The 22,585-nt window shown below is 36.9% G+C and overlaps 1 protein-coding gene across 1 annotated transcript in view; it reads right to left on the reverse strand.

Annotated features, from left to right (window-relative positions):
- Nucleotides 1-21,518, reverse strand: part of Hacl (2-hydroxyacyl-CoA lyase) — a 25,479-nt gene extending 3,961 nt beyond the window's left edge. Inside the window, exon 1 of the mRNA XM_017622318.1 lies at nt 21,360-21,518. Within this exon, the coding sequence (XP_017477807.1) occupies nt 21,360-21,410 (51 nt within the window). The 5' untranslated portion in view covers nt 21,411-21,518. The remainder of the gene's footprint in view (nt 1-21,359) is intronic.
- Nucleotides 21,519-22,585: the final 1,067 nt, after the last annotated feature.

The following is a 22,585-nucleotide window of genomic DNA, read 5'->3' on the forward strand; positions in this document are numbered from 1 at the left end:
AAAAAAAAAAATATTTAGAAAATTAAAAGGAAATTTGTCTTCGGTCTGAGCAATGACGAAAATTGAAATTCATACATCGCCATATTTGAGAAAGCAACCAACTGACTTTTTCTTTGAAATAAAAGACCGGTAAATATGTTGTCCACCGCAAAAATTAGCTATTATTAAATTAGTTTCTTCTAAAGCCAGTCACCGAAAAGGATTTGGATGTGCTTTGCAAAGGTAAGGCATTAATTTCGGTGCTTCATGCTATGATAGATATTATAGTTATGGACGATAGGAGTTACTGCCGGTTGAACTGGCACCCAGAGTTTGGAAGTAAGTAGTTAGAGGGCTGCCCAATGCCTTAAGTGCAGTTTAGCTGTCACTGCAAACACCTCAGCCTGGAAGATCGAAGCATACTTCCCCAGAGAAAAGTCCAAGAGAGTCAGTTTTGGAGCCATCATTGAAGATTCGATTATGTGTGATTCCGGGCTCAGTGCTGGTACTAAACCAGCATTCAGCCGCAGGGAACTAAACATTATAGAATCTCTTCAACAAAGGTAAAGGTGGCGTACTATCCTGTGGCAAAGACACAAGTGCTCAGATATCTGCCGCTAGCAATTTCCGCCTTGCCCCACTCAGTGCTATACCAGCATCCATTTCTTTTTAGTCTGCAGGTGGCCTTTAAAGCTTCCCCTCGTATGAAGACACAAAGTGATGGTAAGTACAGCAGTGCATCAAGAGCAGCGCCACGTATTGTAGAGAAATCTTCAGGACAGCACATGGCAGTAGTTCTTTGAAGTTTAGCAAGCAGACTTCCCACGCTCTTGATTGAGAATCTGCTCCACTATACCACTGACGCATAGATAATTATGGGTCTGATCATAGAGGTATAAATCCTGAGGATTCCCTATGGTGACACACCCCACGTTTTGCCAAAGACCTGCTTACATTGCCAAAATGCTGTCAATTCTTTTTTTCTTTTCTTTCGTGTTCTTTTGTGTTCCACGTTAGATTTACACGACGGTTTTGTATCCTGAATTACTTCTGAATACTTCACTTCGGGAGAATTCTGAATTGTGACTCGTTTAATTGTGAGGCAATGAGCCCATACATCCTTCTCCGAAGCCTGTTTCGGACTATGCTTTAATGACGAAATATCTATCAATACATCTTCTTCAGACTATTTAAAAAAGAGTTTTGTTATGTAAATCCATTTATTTTTTTTTTAATAAAAAAAAAATAAAAAAATTTTAATAAATAAATGTTTCAAGACTGGATTTTATTTTATTACTTCATTTCTGCACATCGATATTATTCAAAGGATCTTTAAAACGCTTGAGAAAAACGTTCAAATTTGATTATCGAACACATGAACTTGCTATTTTTTGTATGTAAATTTTACTCTTTTATTAAATCCCCAATATTTAAAAGAAAATCTCCCCTCTCAAAAAATTTCGATGTGGCAAAGCTATGCTTAATGATTGCATCTGGAGAAATGTCAAAAATCTGTTTTATAATCAAAAAATAGTTTCTTATCATGGTAGTTTATTTTTTGCATTATACTTGCTTCTCTTTACTTGCCTTGTATTACTTTGAAGTTAATCAAAAATGTATTCGACAAAAAAATCAGCGATTAGCTTTCTATATGAAAATAAAGTCGCCAGTATTTTTCAATGTAATGTAACAATCTAAAATATTAAAAAGTTTTTCGGCGCGGAATCCACCAGGCTAAAAAAGGGAAAATCTAGTTTATTCGGGCATTTCTGGTCTTATTTTACAATAAAATAAAATACTATACTCTTATTTATCCATGTGTTTTCGATGGGAAGCTATTTGTAACGCAACAGTCTTTTCTATTGATAGAACTTTCAGGTAACAGTTTTTTCTTATTTAGTTAAAGATAGGCCACGCAAGCTATTCAAAGTGCTGTTGTCCCATTGTTAAAATTTTTGTTCTTTCTAACAGAAGATAAGAATTTCGTAGAAAAATCAAAAAGGAACCAGATCAAAAGAAGCGAAATAAGAAACTAAAAGAAGAAGACGATTTTCCGAATATATAATAAAAAATCGATTGGAATTATTTCGGCTATTTTTCTAGTACTATCCTTCAAAATGCCACTCGAATGGTGCTATAAGATGTTTCCTTTAACTGCCGTGTCCTTGAATCTAACATCGCCAAAGCAAACACATACTTTCTAACTCATTACGCCATCTAAAAACCTAATTTAAAATCCTAATTATAATCTTATCGCTACACATATATCGCGCAGGTAACGTAACAGTCTTTTTCTGTAACGTAACAGTCCGATAATTTTTTTGCAAATATTTCCCTCAAAATTAATTTTATTAGTTAAATTAATACGTAGTTCTTAAGTTCCATCCTTAAGCTAAGAAACTGTGTACCAACTTTTAAAAACATTATATTGGGAGAGGCGACTTTTTCAAAAATATAAATCAACTTTAAAAAGTACTTCTGAAAATTGTAATGTAACAGTTCGCTGTTGAAACATTCATAACTCTTAAACGACAGGAGTTACAATCCAAAATACTTCGGAAAAATACTAAGATTGAAGTTAGCTGGACCGATTTGAAAATACCTCCAAGAATGGAGTTTTTTATGAATAAATATAGTTTATTAAAAAACTTTTTGAAAAAAGTCCCCTCAGATGACAAAACAGATTAGGCTTAAGAAATCTGCATAAAAATATTTGATAATCTTTTCAACGGAATCGTAAGAATGAGATTTTTGATGCTGTTTTTTTCACTTTTTCCAAGATTGATTTACGCAAAACTTGAATAATGAGCCAAAACTATTCTGATTTAGACTTATGGGATCTCAATAGAAAGGTATTGTCACACTGTTTTTATTTCTGTCCAAAAAAAGTCATTCGTGTTCCATTTTTTTTTTTCAATAACCAACACAATCTAATTCAACTTTGAATGACGTTCGTTCATCCTACCTTTCTCTTTCATCCTTTGTATGAGTTTATTAGCAAAGAAATAAAAAGGATGAGAAAATACCTTTCCAATGATACCTCTTAAGTCTAAATCGGAAAAGTTTAGGTTCAGTTATTAAAGTTTTTCTTATACCAATCTTTGAAAATAGTTAAAAAACAGCATCAAAAATCTCATCATTACGATTCCGTTAAAAATTTTTTTAACATATTTTATGCACATTTTCTAAGCTTAATCCGCTTTGTCGTTTGAGGGGATTTAAAAAAAAATCTTTAAGAAACTATTTTTCTTCATAAAAAACCCCATTTTTATTTATAAAAAACTCGATTTTTATTTATAAAAAACTCCATTTTTAGAGGTATTTTCAAATTGGTCCAGGTAAAGTATAATAGATTTTATAATTCCTATGGAAAGATAGTAACGATTTTTTTTGTATGGGGAGTGATGCAGTCTAATGTACACACATATGCACCCATATAACTTGATTTGAAGAGAATCGAATTTTCCTTGATAACTTTTTTTTTTTGATAATCAGCAAAACCAAATTTGTATTGATTTTTTCTGATACTTAAGAAAGCCCGTTATATACATAAGTATGTCTGTATCTAGACTCACAAATCGGATTTTACGATTATTGTTGTCTGCATAATCCAATGGCGAAATAAAATCTTTATACCATTTTTGAAGTTGAAACTACATTTTTACTGGATCATATATCATACATACGTATATGCGCAAATCTCCGGAACCGTGCGATTCGACGCTAAAAAATCGTAAATTTTTAAATTGAACGCTCACAAATAAATTATACATCAAATTGTTTGAAATCCATTGAGGAACCAGTAAATTCTTGTGTGATTTATTTTTCTCAAATGCTTAAAGAGTTATAAGTAAAAAACAATATTTTTCGAAAACTCATCGTTAGGGATACTTCTAGAGAGCGTAGTTTTTGTCCGATTTCAAAAATTTTTAAGGCAGTATTTAAAAACGTCAGGTGTAATGTGTACATAAAATTTGGTAACGATTGGTAAGTGGTTTTCGAGATACAAACATTTGACACAAGTGGGCGAGCCACGCCCAGTTTCCAAAAACTTTTACGAAAAACTACTTTTCGCTTAAGATTCCTTGAAAATATCATTTTGGAGTAAATATTTAAAAATTCGTTAGCCGCACTGCCCAAGAATCTGAAAATCCTCACATACACACATACAAATTCGTGGCCGTATTTTAGACTAAAATTATTTTATGTATTTAGAATTTTCAACGAACTTTGTGAAGAATGTTATCTAACGATCACGCTTAATGCCAACCTCTTATGCTTTAGCCTGTCAGTGTGCTATCAAACAAAGGGAAATTTGGAAGCCATTCACGCAAAGACCTATTCATACAATATTTGTTATATCCTTACTTCCTTACTAATATTATAAATCCGAAAGTGAGTTTGTTTGTTTGCTACGCTTTCACGCTTTAACTACTCAACCGATCATCATGAATTTTAGTACACTGCTGTCATTTAGCCCAACTTAAAATATAGGATAAATTTAATCTTGATTAGACAAGGGGGCGTGGCACCTCCCATACAAACGGAATTTTTTATACTGCATTTCTCAGGAAATATTTTTGATAGATTACTGGAACTTTGTATGGAGATATATAAAATCATTATCTACGCATGGATGAGGGCTGCCACCTTTTAAAAAAAATATGGGAGTTATTTATTTGAAAATTAAATTAAAAAATGGATGTCAAGAAGCTTAAAAAAGCTGTAGTTCCAATATATTTTGAAACGGGTTGCCACCTGTTGGAAAAGTCAAATTTAAATTAATTATACGCAAGCTATCTGAAGAATTAAAATATGGTTGTCTAACGGAATATTGTTAAGAAACCTTTAGTTTGAAAGTTTTGAATAATATTTAAGTATTTCACAGGGTTGCCACCTTTTTAAAAATTAAATTCAATTATTTAAAATTAAATATTGTGGGAAAAGGCGAGCAATGGTTCTGGCGGTTGATTTATAGGTGGTGATTTGAGATTTATCACTGCACAACCCAACCCTGGTTTCTTCGAATGAAGCTTTAACGCATAATATATTGGCAAATCACATCCATTGAACCAATCGTAACGCACAAGAGTTCGATTTGACATTCACGGCACCTTTTCTAACTTGGCGATTATTCGTAATGACTCCATCGCCCCCTGGCAGACCTTTTTGGAAAAAGTATTGCCTTTACCATTACTAATACATTGAATATTAGCCAAATTTATGAATAAGGTTTTTAGTAATAACTCCAGCGCCAACAGGCGGGTGAAATTGTGAAGCTACACTACTCAGAGGGCCACTCAAAAGCACACAAAAAACTTCGTTAAAATCGGTCCGGGCATTTAGGAGGATTTCACTCCCAAACACATATACAGAAGAATTATATATATATACGTTTTTACGGCGCCACGCCCTCTTTTCAAATAGCCCATTTTTCTCCATGAGTATAAGATTGATTTCATATATCGCCGTACCAAGTTCCGGTATTCTGCCATGAACACTTCCAGAGATATGCAGTATGAACAAATCGGTTTGTATGGGAGGTGCCACGCCCTCCTCATATATCGAATTTTTTTTTTTTAGCCTATAACCATCCTTGGGACGTCTGAAGCAGATGCCCGAAATTTCAAAAAAAAATCGGTTCGTCCGTTCTCGAGCTTTGCGAACACATAAAAAACGGCTTTCAAAATATGTAGTGTTATAGAAGATTGGTATAAATCGATATGGTTTTGAATATGTATCACAATATGAGTGTCAGACGAAAGGGGTTGTAAAAGGTTGCCAACTATTTAAAAGGTTAAATTCAAACTATTCAATAATCTAAATGATTTATATCAATATGAGTATCAGTCGAAATGGGTTTGAAAGGGCTTCATTTCAAAACTACATGTAAGGGGTTTTCATCTGTCTAAAATCTTAAATTGAGTTCAGGGGATAAGTTAATTGAAAAAGTATGACAAGTGAGAAGTTTAAGAAAGTTTAAGTTTGAAAATATTTTGAAAATGGTTAAACAAATTTTTAACCTCCTGTTTTTTAATTAAGTTCTCTTGAAATAAATTTTACTCAATGTAGCACGTATAAATTTCATACACTCAGCGAAGCAGGTGAGGGCGATCTAGTTGTCAATATTTTCAAAGGCACGCAGCTGTAAAAGGTCTTATTTTTATCTTTAATGTGTAATTAGTATGTATATAAAGAAATAAGAACAATTTAGTAATCGCTGAAAGTTCAAAATCGAAAAGAACTTGAAATATTACATTTTTAATAATTACGAGTGACAGATTTCAAATTGTTACAGTTTATTTCCAATGAGGAGCACATATTTTTCTCAACGCCTAATGCATATTCCAATATTACATTTACTTTTTGCCATGATTTTTGAAAATCTCTGTTTTGCGCTGAAAAAGTTATACTCAAAAACTTTCAAAAGGTACCCAAAGTGGCACGTCAATAGTTATTTTAATTAATTTGATTGCTTTTAAAAATGAAAATTATATTTTTACAATACAAAATTAAATAAGTTATCAATATTACCCAAGTTTTTTATTAAAAATAAAATTACATTAGTAAAATTGATTTAAAGGTGAGTGACAGAAAAGCACAGGGTTCCGAAGATTTGCCCATATATGTACTTGCACACATATGTAAATATATTTAATATGGAATTGAAATTTTCACATGATTTCAATCAAGGCGAATTTATATAAGGTGGTGTTGTTTCATCAGCTGTGACTAGCGTTTGATTGTCAAAATTTTGAATTTCGTTAGTGAGTGAGTGAAAACGTGAGAGTGTTTGCATTTTCTGTCGCCCTTTTTTATTCGGGGAAGAATAGCTGAAATTTGACAATGGTCGGCTAAAAGCAAAAACAAAATACAAGTAATTGTTGTATTTGTTCAATCGATACCACCTTATATGTATTCGCCTTGGTTTCAATTGTACTTATTCAGGGGTTTTAATATCATAATTGAATATCTCTCTCGGATATATGTACATATGTACATTACGTACACACTTATCAATTTCAGTGTACCGGGAAATTCCCCACAACTTGGTTTTTCTGCATTGAAGCGACAGAGCAAATGACGAGAAAAAAATATATGCGGCCACTTATATATCGTCACCTGAAATGCAAAATAACGTAACAACATGAGCATGTGTGCATCGATCATCCGTGAGAATTACAGTAGTGACGCACTAGCACTGGAGTTATTCCTAGACAAGATTAGTTTAATAGAAACTTTGATGGACGCTAGCTTATAGGTAAGGCCCGTAAGACGTTGGCCGCAAAATGTTAGTACGATTTCCGACATTAAGGTGGCGTTGCGAGCTCGTATAAAGCCAGATAATTCAAAAGTTGTTGCTGGGAAGATAGCATCACCGCATGTTAAGAATAGCAATTATGCGGATTTCGCTAAGCAAGTTGAGGAGTTATCTGATTCATTGGAGCGTTCTTTAATAATTGAGGAATGGAATGCAAAGTCAGACGTGGTTGAGTCAATTCTTGCATCAACGCCATTTTCATATTTGAAGGATGTCGTCGCAATATTAATAGTCTGCCAAACTAATGAAACTAAGAAACGACAAATAAAAGCATTTGGCGCGTGTCCAAATAACTTCACACTACTAGGAGATTCAGTTCTTATCGCAACCTTCAAAGCTTTCATGCAATTTTCAAAGTCATCGCTTAAATAACAACCATTTTAAAGGTTATCGCACAAATCACAACAACAATAACAGAATCGCAGTAACAATACTCGTTAAAGCAATAACCGACATATAAATGCCACTATCAGGGCTTCAAACGCTGCGGCCCCTCAACAGCGGAAGTAGGGGGAAGAAAATGCAAACTACAGAAATAGGTTGTGCCCATTAAAATAACGTTTGTTCATTCCTTGTTGACACACAAGCTGATATTTCTCTAATAAAATTATCTAGCGTTTACAAAAATTCAGAAATAAATAAAAACAATTTTATAAATATCGCAAGGGTAAAGGCGGATACATCGTTATAGTTCTGAACTTTTTCTTCCATGGGGTTGTTGTTATATTTCTCTATCTGGGATAGAGACGCAACAACAACCACATGGAAGAAAAGTTCTGAACTAAATTTATCACAAAATCGGTAGGTACTGTCTCGCCAAAATCGGAACGAATGGTCACCGTATGCATACGGCCCAATAAGTTTAAACGAATTGCTTTTGAGACTTCAAGACGAAGTCGCCAAGTGCGTCATTGGAATATATAATGGCCGAAGAATAATAGAATTTTTCAATAAGATAATTTAAGGATTGTTTTAACGAAATATTAAAAATTTTGAAATAATTCTGATAGAGCCCGTAGAAGCGTAAATGACCAAACACAGTGCACAATGAATATTTTCCTTGATGTCTTATAATAAAGAAAAAAATAATAGCAAACACAAATTATCCGTAAAACACCAAAAATTTACAGTTTTTTAAAAGTGTTGGTGGAAGTAGTATTAAAAAACCAGGACCTTCAACAGCATTCACTGGCACAAAACAATCTGGCAAATATGAAACAGATTTGAACTCTGCAGGCCAACAACAGATTGACAGAAACTCCAACACATTCACAACGAAAACTAACACATATGCAAAATTGTATATGTCAGTTTGGCCCTAGAGCGAATGACTGTCATTTAATCGATCAAGTGAGTGGCAATGCTAATAGAAGTAACGGTAGTTGGTTGAAAAGTCACCGCAAGATTTACTAGGCCTTCATTTTGTGCTCAACAAAAGTAGTTGTACCTGCCAAGTAATGCCGAATACTGAAGTACTTGGATATAATTTTGTACCTAATTAGTTTATGCGATAATTTTACCATTTTTTCGAAACCGTTCATAGCAAAAGTAAGTAAATGTAAAAGTTTTTATTGTGGTATACAATTTTTTATATATAAACGTAATAAATAAAACGGTATTATAAAGTTATTGGTACTGAAGAAGTTCAAATGCGCACATCAACAGAAAAAAGAAAGTCGCAAAACGAAAAGACGTTTAAATCTCAAAGTGCTGTGGAAAAATAAAGATAAGTTTCATAAAATATTTCATTTAAAATGAATAAATGTGCTTTTAATAACGCAATGACCAACGAAAACGGATTTACGAATGCAATGTTAAAACATTGTATCCACATGCGCTGAGAATTTAATAGAAACAAAATTAAAAGATCTAGAGTATGCACAAGCCATGGTAATGAATTACATTATGGAATACATATTTCACGTTCTAATTGCTGTACATAAATTCTTCAAAAGGCCACTTATATCTTAAAAATAAAAAGTGTGTCTGAGGACCTCGCCAGCATTAAATATTAAACATTTATTTTCGGACGAGGCATTGTTGCAGTTTAACTGGGACGGAAGATGAGAGAGAAAACCACTAAACAAACTTATATGGGTTGACACAATCCTACGAGGTAATATGTACACATATTAGGGACACTACAAGTTTTTACCATTTATTGTTCTTTATTTATTTATAACTATATATATAAAACCCTTTTTAACATTATTTGTTGAAAATTCTCAAAAATCAACGCAAGTTCTCAAATGAATGGTCAAAATTTATAAAGAAATAGTATCCCTAATTATGTACCGTCTACACTTAGGTGGAAAATTGAGTCAATAATAAAAAAAATCACAATTTATGCTTTTTTCGGTGGTTCCTTGGCAAAATTGTAATCCATTGTTTTGATATATATTAAAAATAAGAATATAAAAATATTAAATTTTGCTAATTTTGCCCTTTTTGGAAAAAGTATTGCCTTTACCGTTACTAATACATATTTTCATATATGTAATACTTCCATATTGATAGTAAGCTAACATCTCAATGTGTAAGCATTCCGAAATCAAAGCGAGACAGTCTAGTACTGTTTTTGTCAATGTATTGTGTACTTGAGTGCCGGTTTTGTAAATGTGTCGTGTACATGTTTATTTATAAACTTATGTGTTCCTTTTCTTTCGTACGTGTTTATTGATATATCTGTACTGTAGTGTTTTCGGACGGTCTCTTACTGCCAATATAGGAGTATTACATATATGCATATTTTGAATATTAGCCAAATTTATGAATAAGATTTTTAGTAATAACTCCAGCGCCAACTGGCGGGTGAAATTGTGAAGCTACACTACTCAGAGAGCCACTCAAAAGCACACAAAACACTTCGTTAAAATCGGTCCGGGCATTTAGGAGGATCCCTGCAGCGGGTTCGGAGACATTGTCGCTTTCGTACTAGTTACATTACTAGTTCCAATAGCATATTATGATCCAGGTAGTAATAAATCGAGATATTGGTTACATATTGCACTTTCTAAAGGTTATTGGCCGTTTTAATATAATAGTGCTCCCTTATTACATAAAGGAATTTGTTATTTATCATTTAAATACAAATAATAAAATTTGAATACTTTTCCATGTTATGTTTCCCTCGTGTGACCACCACGCAAATATCGGACTTAAAAGTACCAAAATAAAGCAATACATATGTAGATACCCCTTCTTACATAACATTTCTATTTCTTAAATTATTTTGGGGGCAATTCACGTCAAATGTCCCTGCGCCCTGAGCGGTGCAAAACAAGCTACTGTTCGACTAGCTGCGAAGCAGACAGAAAATAGGAAAAATGATTCGAAAACTATGATTTCTATAGATTTTTGTACGGGCTATGCGATGGCACTGAGCGTTTTCCAAAATTTTCCCATTTTCATGGTGAAAATTCTGAACGAAAATTTATTTGTAATTTTTCTGAATTATGGTAATTTTTAATATTGTTTTTAGTTATCTCAATCGAAAGATCAAGTCTTTTTACATATAAATCACTAATAAAAAGGGACTTTTTTTTACTTTTCCGAGTTATAAAGCCTTTTAGAGCGCAGCGCCCTAATCTGCTAACCGTGTGAGTCATAATAATATTGTTATAACTTTGCAACTACTTGATGTTTAATTCTGAAACTTTCGCAAAAACTTCCCTACATAGTCATCTACAACACTGTTTTAAAACAAAAAATTTATTTCAAACTTTATAACACAGCTTTTGCATTTGAAAACAAACACCCTCTTAATTCTCATAAAAAAGTTATGAACCTGTAGTTTTATTTGTAGTGAGTATTAAGAAATGGTGTTAAACTTAAATTCTTTGCAATAGTTTGTAGTTTATTGTGTGAAAATTTCAAATCGATCGATACACAAACGACTGAGATATAGCGCGTTAAAGTGACAATTTTGTTAAAATTATCAAGAATCAGTTCAGCCCAATAATAAAATTTCAAACAACGCCACGCTGCAGCTTTTGTACGTTCGATCACAGGAAAATAAATAGCAAAGACAATAGCAAAGACAAATTTAAATTTGAACAAATCGTCGCCTGGCTTGATTCAAAGCGAACATTTGAAAGCACATTTTTATGTTGGGCCTGTAGCTGGGTGCGCAAAGATGCTGGCTGCAATTAATTGCGACCGAAAGTGTTCGAGTTCAAATCTCACTATGCAGAACATATAATTTAAAATCTTTATTTTTGTGTTTTTTTTGTTAATTATGAAAAAGTATCTGTGAAGTGCACAACGAGAAAAAAGTGGTTCGGTTACAGGTTACATGTTACTACTACAAGTACTAGTGAAAAGTAACGCAGCGGGAGTCAATTGTCACCTCCTAGGACAACTCCATGTTAAATGCGACAGTAGAAAGCATGGCTGGTAGATTTGCAAGGTACCGGTATTCGACTCTCGAAAACTAGTGAACTCACTAGTTCTGTACTAGTATTTACGCTGCAGGGATTTCACTCACAAACACACATACTGAAAAATTATATATAGATATATACGTTTTTACGGCGTCACACCCTCTTTTCAAATAGCCCATTTTTCTCCATGAGTATAAGATTGATTTCATATACATATCGCCGTACCAAGTTCCGGTATTCTGCCATGCGCGGGAGTCGAGTTATTTATAAAAGTCGTATTTATGAACCGATTTCGTTCAAATTCAAATTATAAGCTACCTGCATGATGAAAAAAGCATTTGCGAAAAACGGACCCGATAAAAGCCCTATTTATGAACCGATTTTGTTAATGCAAATTCGAAAGGTTTATTACTTTCATGATGCTTTTTTTCATTCCAAGCATATATGTACATACATACATAATATGATAGCCGTTTTCGTTGTTCGGACTAAACTCAAAAACCAGTCCAATTGTCGGAGGTTATACCTCGCATATATGGTACTATTATAGCCTACTAGACAACACGCTGGTGGCGCTGGAGAGAGAGTAGAGTGTATGATGAAAAATTCGTTTCCCAAAAATGAACCCGATATGTTTTATAGAATCTGATGGAAATTCATAATGCGTATTCACTTCATGACAAGCAGTGGTTTTGCAGAAAAGGGATCTAATGGGGTGAGGATTCTTGGCCCTCCTAAAACTGAAAACGTTCATCTGTGCTCTTTAGTTTCCTTATAAGGACTTTTATTGACTTACATGGTACATCGGATCAATGTTGAAGTTGCAAGATCATAGAAGAATATTACGCACGCTTGGCAGAGATCTCACAGGTGGAAATAAGACCAACGGTAAAACTCATGACATCGAAATGGACTTGTATTCCATATGGTATCACAGCGCTACTATTTTTGGCCTATGTGTGAGGAGGATTTTGATGTTGTTGTAGCGGCTACAACAACCCCGCCCAGATCGGTAATTATCTCCAAGAAGCCCTAAGTAGCGTGTAGCCTCAATAGGGTCGGTCCACAGGGGCACCGAAATTGCGCATATGGAAACTGTGCATTTAGACATTTCGGTTTTTGTTATATGCATTATTTCGGTTTTCTAACGAAAGTGTGCATATGAATAATTTCGTTTTTTTCTTATATGAATTATTTACTTCTACTTAGTAAGGGTTTTAATCGCTAAGCGCGGCCAAAGGCCGCCTACGCAGAGAGAAGTTCTGCGCAAAAATACTTCCGCCCTTCGTTTCCGGCAACACAAGGTTATAATCCAGAAAGAAATTCGTTTTCATGTATGCACTATTTCGGTTTTTGTCATATGCATTATTTCGGTTTTGAGTCGAAACTGTGCATGTATGCATTACTTCGGTTTTTATAATGTGCATTATTCCGGTTTTCAGCCGAAACTGTGCATATATGCATTATTTCGGTTTTTTTCATATGCATTATTTCGTATGCACAGTTTCCATATGCACAATTTCAGGGTGCCGGTCCACAGGGACAAAGGCGTTAGGGTTGTCGGGTTTTCGGGGCATACGAAGAGATTTTTCGAGTAATGGGGTATTTCTCCGCATGCCGGACACTCATTTGGCACATCTGCGTCTAATCTGCTCAGGTATGAATTTAACCTGCTGCAGTAGCCAGAGCGAAGTTGGGCTATTGTGGTTCTAGTCTCCCGAGGCAGATGAAGCTCCTTCCCGTCTATGTCCGGTGGTTGCGCGCCTAGAACGGCATCCACAGGTCTGGAGTCTACATAACTCGAGACTGACTCCCTGTGAATACCGCTCAGGGCCTGTCGATAAGCTGACGGGTCCAGAGGTTGTTTAATGAACCTCTGGACTTCATCCGTCAGTTCTTTGAGATGCCTCCTGACGTGCCTGGGTGACGGCTCTTCTGCAAGCAGTTGCCTATTTGGGTGGCCACGTCTATGGCTCCCAACAAGAAACTGCTTGCAGAGCATTGAGTTGTGCTCCGTTATCGGAAGCATTTTCGATTCGTCGTGCAGGTAGTGTTCTGGCGACATCAGGAGGCATCCAGTCGCTGTGCGTAGTGCGGTGTTTTGTGTAGTCTGCAGCTGCGTAATTTAAAACCGGCCGGCCTATTACCTTGTATGTTGCCAGCAACGTTTCTTTGTCTTTGCCACAAGTACTGCTGCCTGGCGACTTGAGGATCTTGTTGCGGCTCTGTACTTTGTTGACAATGACGGTTGCGTGCGCAGAGAAGGAGAGCAGACTGTCGAAGATTACTCCGAGTATTTTGGAGTTATTCACCGTCGGAATTGGTGTATCATCGACGTGAATTTCCAACGGTAGCCTGACCTCCTTCGTCCAGGTGGTGAACAAAGTCGCAGAGGATTATGTAGGGGAGAGGGTTATATGGTAGACAGACGGAGAAAATTAATTTGAATTAATAAGCATAAATGCAAATTAAAATTTTACCCTTACAAACGGCAGTAATGCGAATAAACCAGCCGCAAGGTCGTGGGTTCGAGTCCCACGGTCAGGATACTTTTTTATTTCTTTTTCATTCTTTTTTTTATAAGTTCTATATTTTTTTTACGTTACTTTCAGTTAGTTGTTGTTGAATTTTTAACAAAATTCATCTCTAAAAATTAAAATTAACTAATAGTAAAATAAGAAATGTGATATAAAAAAAGGCAAATGAAAATAAAATAAAGTAAAATTAAATATATAAATAAAAATAAATAAAAAAAAAAATAAAATAAATAAAAACAAAAAATTTTTCGCAATCGCTCCAACCGAGTATCGAACCTGGCAGCTACAGGCTTGTAGCTCGCAACTCTCACCACTCGGCTACTTGTACAAAAGACAACAACTGGCCGTTTTTACCAGTGTTGTCATCGAAAATTCCCCGGATCCGAGTTAATTCCCAAAAATTTCGTGCATTTGTTTGGCTGCTTATGCTCATTTTAAAGAGGAAAATGCATGAGTTAAAGCAAATTAAGGCTGGTTATGCAAATAATCGAGCCCGTTTGTCTACCGTATTAGGCTCTTTGCAGTGAAGAAGCGGGAAGGCTCGAAGAGATACCCCTTTACTTTCGAACACAAGTCTTCAATTCCATTCCCAGACGAAATGGTCAAGCAATCGTCAGCATAAGAGACAAGCGCGACTCCCTCTGGTGTTTGAGGGAGCTTTGAAATGTAAAAGTTAAACAGTAGCGGGGAAAGGACACCACCCTGTGGAACCCCCTGTTTTATTTTTCTAACTTTGCTCGATTTGTCTCTAAACATTACCGACGAGTGTCGACCACTCAGATAATTCGCCGACCACCGTTTGAGCCTCTGTGGGAGAGAGGAAGCCTCTATATCTTCTAGTAGCGTGGAGTGGCGGACGGTTTCAAACGCCTTTGACAGGTCCAATGCTAATAGAATAGTTCTCTCACAGGGACGGTTGCGGTTAAGGACACGTGTTATTTGAGTGTTTATGGCGTTAAGTACTGTTGTTGTACTGTGCACTTTACAGAAACCATGCTGATGCTTCGCTGGGGTCAGGTGGTTCGTGAAATACAGGCGCAGCAAGGCCTCTACTGTCTTCGCTAACGGCGAAAGGAGTGTTATCGGTCGATAAGAATCTCCTTTGTTGGCTGGTTTCCCCGGTTTGAGCAGTGGGACCCCTCTTCCCAGCTTCCAGATGTTTGGGATGATGAGAGTGGCTATTGACAAATTGAGGACCTCCGTTAGGTACGCTACTCAAATATTTCACCAGAGGTGAAGTTACATGTCTTCAGATGCTCTTCCCACTTCTTCCGCTTATGTACGTTCACTAGTTGCCGAATCTCCGCGTTGAAATCCCTGATACGAGGATCTCCGGGATCGGCCTGACGAAGGCTGTCACGCTCATCGGCTAGAACAGCCGCTTCAGAAGGGAAATTTGGACGTGGTTCCGTAATGCATCCTGCCGGTACGAAGCGATCTGCAGCAGCAGTAACAACCCTGCGGAACTTACGTTCACCAAGGTGGACGTCGGTTGGTCTGGGGAGCGCAGTAAAGGTGCTCTCAGTAAATTCCGCGAAGCCTTTCCAATCAGCTTTAGATAAGTTGATATAGGTCCAGTGTTCCGCGGAAGCAAACTCGGTTGGTTTATCGATCGAGATGACTATGTGCAGATGGTCTGATGCCAAAGTCAGCATAGGTCGCCATGATACGCTGTTTATCAGACCAGCGCTGACTATTGTTATGTCTGGCGAGCTGCAGCAGTTGCCCATAATCCTGGTGGATGCGTCGTCGTTCATTGTGCAGAATGTCGAATCGTCTATCTGATCAGCCAAGTTTGTTCCCCTACGACTGTTTGACAGGCTTGAGTGCCAAAGATCGTGGTGCGCATTAAAGTCATCTATTACCATACGGTTTTCACCTCTACGGAGCGCACCTATGTCAGGGTGATATCCTGCCGGGCAGCAAGTGACAGGGNTTGTTCCCCTACGACTGTTTGACAGGCTTGAGTGCCAAAGATCGTGGTGCGCATTAAAGTCATCTATTACCATACGGTTTTCACCTCTACGGAGCGCACCTATGTCAGGGTGATATCCTGCCGGGCAGCAAGTGACAGGGGGTATGTACACATTAAATATTTCGAGCTCAACATCGGCTGACCGGATAGAAATGCCCTGACATTCTAGGGTGGTATCCCTGCGGTCGATGTCTGTTTCAATAAGACGATACTGCACGGTGTGGTGCGTGATGAACGCTAAGCCACCACCATTATCTCGCTCGCGATCTCGACGGTGTACGTTGTACCCGGCGCANAATAAACGGCACAATTCAACAATGTGCAACTTCGTCTTTTGGACCGCAGCTATCAATATACCATGCCTTCCCATGAAGATAGTTATATCCTCGATCTTGCTCTGAAGTCCGTTACAGTTAAATTGAAGGAGCTTCATGTGGTTCGGGAGACGTGCAGTTATGCGGGGTGTGAGGGATGTGTGTGGCCTTGCCGCCATTGGCTGTCTGCGCTGCTGTGAAGGTTGCCGCCCTGTGGTGGTAGTGGGTGGCGTCGCAGTTGGGGTTTGCGACCGGGCAACGCAACACGGGTCCTCGAAGTTCCTCGTCCAATCTCGCGTGGTGCGCAGACCTAAACATGCCCTAAAGGGGCACCAGCCAAGGCCGGAGTTGCACTTGACTGATGTCACATTACGGAATATCCTGGTCTGACATACCGTGCAGATTGTAGGAGGAACTAGTGGAGTTGTTAGCGGCGGCGTGTGAGTGGTGGTGCGGTTGTGTCTGTTATGTGGTCTGTCGCAGTTGTGGTGTGGTCTATTGTTATGTTATGTTGTGGTGCTGTGGTGTCTGTATTGAGCAGCTCAGGTGGACTGGGGTTAGCCGTGGAGGCTGCTCTGTTTGAGCAGCAGGGGGCCACAAACGATGTGGTCCCCTGCCGATGTGTCCGTAATCCTAAGCAGACTCTGAGGTGACTGCACTCCTCGCAAGCATTGCAGTTGACTGAGGTGGAGTTGTGGTGTAGTCGTCTCTGGCATACACAGTAGGTGTAGGTTTCTGGCCCTGGGCTTGACTCAATGCCAGCCCTGAGCAGCAGAATACGTAGCAAATGTAGCCCTATGGACGACCAACTTCTGAGATACTTCGCCAACCTAAACGGGGTTAGATTGCCGAAACAACAGCCCTTGGTCGAGTAAAACCCGAGTCATTCCGGTACGTAGAACCGGCTGTCGTGGGAATGTGAGGAGGATTCTGCTCTTTAGTCGTTTCAATTTAAACTAAAGATGTTTACTTTACAGACCGCTTTTGCTTTCAAACGCTATTTTTGTATTGGCCAACGTAAAGAATCTGATTAGGCGCCGCGAAGCAAGCGGGCATTGGCTAGTCTCTTATAATTTATATGGGTGCAAAATTGAGTCAATGTGTTAATTTACAAACAATGATGGAGTGCATGTCCGTTAGCGAGATTTAATATTTTTATGGTGGATTCTTTGCAGTGCAGTTTAAACTATACTCCAATATATATCAAAAAAAAAATTCATTATAATTTTGCCAAAGAACCAGCGAAAACCCCATAAATTGTGATTTTTTTTATTATTGACTAAATTTTTTTATTATTGACTCAATTTTTTTATTATTGACTCAATTTCAAAAATTTTTGCAATTTTTTAACAATAAAAAATTTTTGATAGTCTGTCCATCACCAAAAAATCTAAAAACACATCGGCTGGAAATGTATAATATTAAGATATTAGATTTAAATATGCACATATCGCACACCGTCTTCAAAAGGGGCACAAAATTACTCGTTTGTCAAAAAAACTAGCACGTGATAATCATATGGGCATGGGAGACTTTACTAAGGTTTTTTAACGAATTATAACAAAAATTTGCTCCAGCTTTTGCTGAAAGGTACGCTAGTGGCAGAAATGATATAAACGCCTTATTTTGACAAATTTTTGGCTACATTTCCTTTGTTTATTTAATGTTAATGCTTATGTTTATTTAAGGTTCAAATATTATTTCATGTTTAATGTTCAATGTGCAGCAACACCATTCTGAATTTTGGTGCTCTAATTTTGTGAAAAAGTATTCAACTAAAAAATCCCAAACGTCTGCTGAAAATCTATCACTTTAAGACTGTGCAATATTAGATTTAAGTATGTACAATAGAAACGCCTTATTTTGCTTAAATTATGGTCACATTTCCTTTGTTTATTCAATGTTTAATGTATGTACATTAAAGGTATAAATTTCCCATGCAAAAAGAATTAACATTAGACTGCATCCCTCCCCATACAAAACCGGTACTGTATTTCCATTGGAATTATAAAATCTATAAGGAATTGTAAGACTTCCACCAAAATATTTCGGAAATATATTAAGATTTACGTGAGGTGGACCGATTCGAAAATACCTCCAAAAATGGTTTTTTAAAAATCAAAATAGCATCTTAAAGATTTTTTAAATCCCCTCAAATGACAAAACGGTCTAAGCACAGTGTACAGTGAACCAGCCATTGACAATGGCTGCATTTATTTATTCATTCTGAACGTTTGGAATAAACCTTTTTGTTTACTTATTCTTTAGAACGTTCCTGATGAAATGTAAACGTATATTTCAATGGCATTCTGTTTATTCTGGTTGTGAAATGGGTTTATCCGGAATGTATAAAGAAACGCAGCCAATATGTTTGTTTGAAAATTAATACATGAAATGTTCTGTAAGTATAGCATTGCAGTACTGGGGAGCGACTAGACTACAGAATCGATAGCTACCTGGTAAACTCCGTCAATTACCGACCGACTTGCAGTGTATTTCAGCGATTACTTTTACAAAGCAATGTCCTAGGCTATAGTCACCATCGGCTCTCTCTGCACTACCGGGAATTACTAAAGTAGCCACTTGCGTTGTCGTTGTTGTTGTAGCGGCTACTAAGCCCCGCTCGGGTTGTTTCATCCGTCAACGTTGTCGTCCATTTCAGCTAGGAAGTGTGCGACTTCCACAGGGTATGTCCAGAGGGACAGGGGCGTCAGCTGAGTGGGGTTCTCAGGGCATGTGAAGAGGTGCTGGGAGTCATGTGGCGACTCTCCACATGCCGGGCATTGGTTGGGCACATCCTCATAGATTCTGCTCAGGTAGCTGTTGAGCCTGCTGCAATAGCCAGAGCGAAGTTGGGCTATTGTAGTGCCGGTCTCCCGAGGCAGACAAAGTTCTGTCCCGTCCGGCGTTTGTGTGCCAAGAACGGCATTCACAAAGCGAGAGTCTACATTACTCGAGACTGATTCTCTGTGAATGCCGTTCAGGGCCTGTCGGTAGGTTGACGGGTACAGAGGTTGTTTAATAAACCCGACTGTCGTAGGGCAGTCGATCAAATACGGCGGTTGCTGGTTTCGTGCACGTTTCATCGGAATACTGGTTTGCCGAAGTCAATATCAGTATGAGCTGTTATAAGTATCGTTCCCTTGCGGTGGCTGTATTTGCAAGCACTGTACGCTATGCACTGGTGTTCGTTCATCCCCCGTTTTTAATGTGAGCAGGCTTAAAGTCACAAAATCAGCGTCGTTTGCCAATCTCTGGTACAAATGTCTCTAAACATATTATTTCTTAAGCTATATAACCGAGCTATCAACGGACAGTCATACAAGTTCCAACTTCTACTTGACCTTTGACTTACGTCAAAGAGCACATAGTCCTTTTAACAATATATATTTTTTTTTCTGTGCTTTAAATACCTGCATTTCTTTCTTCATTAAGATTTTTTTGGACCAATCTTAAAAAACAAACTACTAGACACAAAAGACGAAAGTGTTTTCGTGATTTGGTTTTGATGTTATTCGTTTCAATAATTTCAAAAGGGGCTTTTAGGGAATTTATTTTTAGCAAAAATTTTAAAAACAGTGAGTTTGTTTACTTGTCGGGCAAAACTTGTTTAGGGATATACATTGGATCTTTGGCTAAAAACTTCTGTGGTAAACCTGTCCCTTTGCTATTTAAAGTCAAACAGTAAACTCCTTCAATAGGGATTTCCAGCAGAAATGTTCAAAGTCTGGCTATAAAGAGACTCGATGCTCAAATAATTGAATAGCTATGGGTCTGAACTTTAATTAGATAAGAACTACGTAACTATCTGAGATTCAAACACTTATAAAAAAACAGAGTGCTTTTTTTTTAAATAACAATATACTGAACCGATACAAAAACTACTCATCAATCAGATTGGCTTTTTATTTATCCGCACAAGTGAAAAAATTAATTCAAATTACTTGCGACAAAATGAAAATCTTTTCTTACAAATTTATTTTTCGCATTGCTCCTACTTTAAGCTCGTATCATGATTGCAAATATGCACTTTCATCCAAAATTCTTTTTGGTTTGGGTTAGCTGGATATTTTGCTATGTATCTGCGTAATTATTTTTTTCAGAATTCGCTTATCTGTTTTTACTACTTTTGGCCGCTGTAGTCCCATAGTGCGCCTCTGCCTCAATGAACAGATTCTATAGGGGGAGCACGCTTATTGAGTCTCCCGTTAGTTGACCTTGATGACAACGACTGAGGGCTAGCCGATCCGGCGGGGTTGTTGTAGCCGCTACAATAGATTTCACTATTTGTAAGATGTCACGATACTTTGCGTGTATTTCGAAGACCAGGGATAGTTCCAATTCTTGCAAGTTAGCCATATTATTAAATTTAGGGATCATAGAATTTGCAAGACGTTGAACTACGTAAATCTTATAAAAATTCGATTATTTATACTTTACCTACATATCGTCGCCTAAAATGCAAAATAACGTAACAACATCGCCACTGAAATGGAAAATCGTCGTGACTAATAATTTTGTTTCATCAAAAATCAAAAAGTGAATTTTGAATTTTTTATAAGTTACGACTTTTTGCATTTCAATGATGATGTTTGTTACGTCCTTTTGCATTTCAGGTCACGATATGTATGAACGTAGTATATGAATATGTATCCATATGTATGCATAAGAGGTTGTTAAGATGCACTTTGATCAGAGAATTTTATTGCTGATAAAATGACTTTAAAATGAACTTTTAAATACATAATAAAATAATGTTTATCCCTTATATATTATCCGTTTTCAACCGTCTTCAAACTACAATGCAATATTTCCAAGATAACACAATTTATATTTTATGGACTTTCTCACCTGCTCCTTTAAAGAATCAGCAACAATTTGGACTGCTTCAATTTCCGACATTTCAGATGGAAAAATTTACACTTTATTGTACAAAATCTGTTAATTTACTATTTATGTACTTTGATTCGGTCCAGCTGTTTTCGTCAGGCAGAAAGAACAGCAAGAAGGAGAAACAAACGTAAAGCAAAATGCAAAAGAAAAACAGCTCTGCAAAGAACCGAGTTTTGGTATTCGGTACCATGATTCAATCATGATTCGGTACGTTCAGAATTGCCAGCTACTTAGGAATACAAGCCACGGTGCAGCGAACAATGGTGGCGCCGTCAGTGGTACCGCTACTTTGGTTTTGCCGATTTTGACAGTTGTGGTATTATTATATTAAAAGCATTTTCTCACAATGATTTTGTTTCTGCTCCACGCAGCCTCCGTTAGCNTAGCGAACAATGGTGGCGCCGTCAGTGGTACCACTACTTTGGTTTTGCCGATTTTTACAGTTGTGGTATTATTATATTAACAGCATTTTCTCACAATGATTTTGTTTCTGCTCCACGCAGCCTCCGTTAGCAAGTTAACTAATCGATCCCGCAGAGATGCTGCTGCAGTTTTCTGCAGCAGCCTTAATTGCAAAGCAATGGAGTGCACTAAAATGTTCACTGTTCTCTAATAGATTAGGTGAAAAATGCAATTTTTTTTCGCTGTAAAGTGAACTACTTTGGCAGTTTCAACTCGTTCTTCTTTTCGCTCCATTCTTTGTTTACTTGTGGTACACAAATGTCAACGCCCAGGACGGCACAATCTTGTATTCTATCATTCTTGCTTCAAACCGCAGTGTGGACAGCAATAGTTAGTGATTTGGTTAAGTTAGGGTTTAAACCGGACAATATTGTCAAGACAATTATGTCAAAATGATGTTTTTGTTGTAATAGGTTCATTCCTTATCTTTTTGGACTAAAATCTGAAAAGTGTCAAATTCCAGAGCTTAAGCAAAATGCGCTCACTAAAAGAGAATAACAGGAAAAGTAAAGGAACGCAAAAAAACCAAATTTTTAGTCCAAAGAATGGCAACAACAAAGCTAACGTCAAATAAGGATGTAAATGTATGTACAAATCACCTTCACACAAGCACAATAAACACTTACTATATCAATTATTTTTTGCCTCCTTCCAATTTCAATTCACTTTTTTACTTTTTAGATTATTCTCACTTTTTGCGAATCTTTAATTTCCGTTAATTT

This window comes from Rhagoletis zephyria, unplaced genomic scaffold (assembly GCF_001687245.7).
Source record: "Rhagoletis zephyria isolate East Lansing unplaced genomic scaffold, Rhagoletis_zephyria_1.1 Rzeph_scaffold_02753, whole genome shotgun sequence".
NCBI lineage: Eukaryota > Metazoa > Arthropoda > Insecta > Diptera > Tephritidae > Rhagoletis > Rhagoletis zephyria.